Source organism: Clupea harengus, chromosome 14, assembly GCF_900700415.2.
Source record: "Clupea harengus chromosome 14, Ch_v2.0.2, whole genome shotgun sequence".
NCBI classification, from domain to species: Eukaryota; Metazoa; Chordata; class Actinopteri; order Clupeiformes; family Clupeidae; genus Clupea; species Clupea harengus.
Window position 1 is genome coordinate 1,609,041 of NC_045165.1, and position 5,000 is coordinate 1,614,040.

General features: G+C 47.2%; 1 protein-coding gene across 1 annotated transcript in view; it reads left to right on the forward strand.

The window, feature by feature from the left end:
* emilin1b (elastin microfibril interfacer 1b) overlaps positions 1-5,000 on the forward strand; it is a 41,336-nt gene that overhangs the window by 31,313 nt on the left and 5,023 nt on the right. The window contains exons 2-4 of the mRNA XM_031580519.2: positions 1-43; positions 2,898-3,100; positions 3,719-5,000. The exon at positions 1-43 is cut by the window's left edge and continues 83 nt beyond it; the exon at positions 3,719-5,000 is cut by the window's right edge and continues 1,172 nt beyond it. Of these exons, the coding sequence (XP_031436379.1) occupies positions 1-43; positions 2,898-3,100; positions 3,719-5,000 (1,528 nt within the window). The remainder of the gene's footprint in view (positions 44-2,897; positions 3,101-3,718) is intronic.

A 5,000-nucleotide genomic window follows, 5' to 3' on the forward strand; every position in this document is an offset into this window, starting at 1 on the left:
AGCCCTGCACTTGGGGTCAGGTGCAGTGCTCACGCGTGGTCATGTGAGTAATCACTTATACTACGCCTTAACATTACACACATCACACACACACACACCACACACCACACACATACCATACATACACACCACACACATACACCACACACACACACACACACACACACACACACACACACACACACACACACAACCCCAGCTGGAAAAACTAATCTAACTTTCCCATTGTGGACACACTTCCACTCACACTCACATACACACACACAAACATACTCTGACACACACACACCACACACACACACACACACGGGGCTATGTGAGGAATGAGGTGGCACGCCACTCCAGGCTCTGCAGCCAGGTCACCACAGGAATTAAGGCTGAGCCCTCTTAAAATACCGCCACTTATTTTTCCACTCTGGAGCCGGCGAGGATAGAGAGCGCGGACCCGTCTCTGCGCTCCATTCTTCCCGCGCGCCGCTCGTGGAATGAGCAGAAACATGGAGACAAACATCCAGCGGCTTACAGAATGTAACCAATATTCCTGGGAAATTCGGGGAAAGTTTGAACGGCCTACAACCCTAAAAATATGCATAGGGAATCCAGTCAGTGCAATATGCAGGAATTATATGGGTCCTATTCATGCACAAGATAAATAATTGTGTTTTTCTTAAGGGGGGGATGTAGTGAAATAATTTAATAAAGAGCTGAACTGCTTCAATACCCCCCCCCGAAATGTTCTTTCATTGCACAAGAGAAAAGGAATGCACCCTGTACTACGTTTCATTTTGAAATGCTGACACGCCGCAAAGTTAAATGCTTTCATGCGGCTTCACTGAGCAGGGCTGCTCAACCCCCCCATGCCACCCCCCCGTGAATCTTACTATGCTTTAATACAACACACTTAACATACACAAAACACACACACACACACACACACACACACACACTCTTAATATGCATTATTACTACACACACTAACTTACACACACACACACACCCACACACACACACACACACACACACACACACACACACACACTCTTAATATGCATTAACACACTAACTTACACACACACACACACCCACACACCCACACACACACACACACACACACACACACACACACACACACACACATAAACTCTTATAATATAATATGCATTATTACTACACACTTACTTACACACACACACACACACACACACACACACACACACACACACACACACACACACACATACACACACACACTCTTAAAATGCATTATTACTACACACGTAAGGAAGCCGTTTTATGAATACACACGGCAGGTAATTCAGAACGTGATCACTGTTCTGCAGAATGCAGCCTAGGCCCCTTTAAACTGCAAGGGCCACACTTTCAAACAGCTGTTCAGCAGATGTTTGCGACGTGGAGACACATACATAAACATAAAGAGAGAAAATATGTCTGTTCACGGGCAGAGAATTAATTTGTGAGATTTGTTTCTCTCACAGTTGAAAGAGAATATATATAAAAAAAAAAAAACATTCCAATTCTGTCCAGGCTAAATTTAGATTGTGACTACATGCGGAGCTATGAAATGTGTCTGTCAGTAGTTTAACATCGCTCTAGAAACTGGGATCTGGCTTTGGCCTCGGTACTCCGTTGCGACAGACTGTTTACACAGAGGGCCAGTGACGTGGTGCAAAACAGTCTTTAATTGAATGTAAGAGATGGAAAATCACAGAATGAGACACAGATTTATGGAAGCCACCTTCTCAAACTCAGAGTGAAGTAAAAAATATTTTGCTCTTCGATCGTAATGTCAATTCCAAGCACAACAAAGTACTGACGCATATCTCCAGCTGCAGCACCAACATTAGACCAGTCATTTTCTAGATAACGTTTTTTTTGCGTTTTTTCTAGTTAACGTTTTTTAAAGTCGCTAACACTCAATTAAATGGCTGTAATTACTTGATTAATTAATATGCCAGCACCTATGATTAATTAAAGCCCATATTGCAGCTGACATTTTGCTTGTAGTATACATTCAGTGACTGTAACCTCAACAAGCTAACCATATAAACTATAATAGTGCTTATTGTTGTCTGTCACTCACGTCACGTTTAACCAATAAGCATCAACCATCACTGCAAGCCCCTCCCAGCAGTTTCAGGGCTGCACAGAAGTACCTATCCCGGACACACACACACACACACACACACACACACACACAAACACACACACACACACCTCCCCCAGAGTAGATACTTATTTTGCCCCTGAAACTGGTCCTGAAAGAGGTCCTACAGGGGCGGTTCCTGCAGTGGAAACCCCCCTAAAATGGCCTGCGAGGCCGTGAGGTCCCCACCCCCCCAATGGAGCGCTAGTTAAAGGACTCAATGCAGTTCCTTTAAGGTTTGGTAGTTTCACTTGATCTATTCTTTAATCTGACCCATTCTTTACATTTGTAGATACACAAAATAATAATACACCAAGCTGAGTTAAAAGGTTCTAACACATGTTCTAGTAGATCATCACAAAGTGTCCTTTATGGACATCATGTTGGTCTAATCTGGTGGAATCATCGTGTTGGTCTAATCTGGTGGAATCATCATGTTGGTCTAATCTGGTGGAATCATCATGTTGGAATCATCATGTTGGTCTAATCTGGTGGAATCATCATGTTGGTCTAATCTGGTGGAATCATCATGTTGGAATCATCATGTTGGTCTAATCTGGTGGAATCATCATGTTGGTCTAATCTGGTGGAATCATCATGTTGGTCTAATCTGGTGGAATCATCATGTTGGAATCATCATGTCGGTCTAATATGGTGGAATCTGGGAAGCTATTGTTAAGTATCAACAGCGTCTTGAAGGCTTATACTGGGTCTGTGTTTTCATATCCTGCAGGTACCGGACATACATGCGGCCCCGGTATAAGGTGGCTTACAAAATGGCCACTGAACTGGAGTGGAAGTGTTGCCATGGTTACAGTGGTGACGATTGTAATGATGGACCATCCGGGAGTTCCGTCACTCAAATTGGAACTGCGAGACCGTGGCCCAAACCGGTCAGGCCCGGCTCTGGTACTGGGCCAGGCACGGGTAGTGGAGGTGGTTATTTTTTTCCGTATTAATAAACAAATTACAATATAAAATTCAGATTACATGTTTACTAGATGAGATTATGTGCCACAGGATAAGATCATTCACTGCGAGAGTGTTGTCCATACACCATGTGTGTGCATAGCAATGGATTTCTAGTCACACACTGAAAACAATGAGTGTGATATGACAGTGTGATATATACACACACTTTTTCAGGATGTCCTTTTGTTATATGTGACTTTCCAGAGCACATACAGTTAAACATATTATAGCGCATACAGTATAACAAATGTGTTAGCAAGCAGACTTATGTACATAATAAAATGAAGGTTTAAAGAATTTTCAAGGACTTTGTGGATTAAAACGACTCTTCAGATGCGCCTATCCGAATATTATACAGCTGCAGATATCAGATAAGAATATTATAAAGCTGCAGATATCCTGTATAGGTGATATATAAACACTAAGGCATGAGCATGCTGTATAGGTGATATATAAACACTTAGGCATGAGCATGCTGTATACATGTAGGTGATATATAAACACTAAGGCATGAGCATGCTGTATACATGTAGGTGATATATAAACACTAAGGCATGAGCATGCTGTATTCTTTCCCCACAGGAAGAGGCGACAGCGACAAGTTCCGGCAGCTAGAGGAGAAAATTCAGAGCTTATCCAAAGACCTCCACAGTCTCCAGTCGACGCTGCGGGGCATGAACGGGGGCAAGACCCCCGCCGACGCCGCTCAGCCGGAGATGAAAGACACCATCCACAGCATCCAGACCAAGCTGGACCAGCTGGACAACATGACCAAGGCCCACGACCGGACGCTGGTCAGCATAAACAACCACCTCGTCAACGGCAAGGGCAGCGGGAACGACCTGGATGTGATTGGTGGCAGTGGGGGCGTTGGCGGCAGTAGCGGTGGTGGTGGCGGCGGCGGTGGCAGCAGCGGTGGCAGCAGCGGGAGCGGTGGCGGAGGCAGGCAGAACTCGCTGAAGGAGGAGATCCTCCGGGAGCTGGAGCGGAGGGTGTCGCTGTCGTGCTCGTCCTGCCAGTCGGGCGTGGAGGACCTGAAGCGGCAGCAGCAGCAGGACCGGGAGAGGATCCGCGCCCTGGAGAAACAGATGAACGCCATGGACCAGCGCCACCGGCAGAGCCTGGACGGCCTGCGGCGAGAACTGACCCGCACCCAAGGGTGCTGTGACACTGTGACGGATCTCCGTGGAAGGGTTGGTGACATAGACAGGAAAATAATCTCGACCTCCGGCACAGTAGATGCTATTCAGGATCGACTGGACAAGGAGCTGAAAGGCACTGGTGGTAGCGGGGGAACTTCAGGTGGGGGGCGTTGGGGAGGGACAGGGACAGGTGGGACAGGTACAGGGACAGGTGGGGCGGGGACAGGCGCCGGTGGGGCAGACAGTTCACTCACAGGTCCCATTCGAGACCTTGAGAGAAGGCTGAACAATTCGCTGCAGAAGACGGAGGACAATTGTGCTAACATAGAAAATGACCTAAGGGACTTCTTCAGACGAGAGCTGAGTGACATTCGCCACGACTTCCTCAACCACTTCAGCGACCAAGGCTTCCTGATCTCACGGGTGGAGCTGGACGTGACGGGCATCAAGGACGACATGCAGAACTACAACAAGCGTCTGTCTCGACTTGAGAACGCAACCAACCACATGGACAAGAGGCTGAGGGACTGCACAGCATCCTGTAGACCCGGCTCAAGCAACGTACCTGGACGAGGAGACAACGTACCTGGACGAGGAGACAACGGAGGACGAGGAGACAACGTACCTGGACGAGGAGACAACGGAGGACGAGGAGACAACGGAGGACGCGGGGACAACGGAGGACGTGGGGACAACGGAGGACTAGGAGACAACGGAGGACG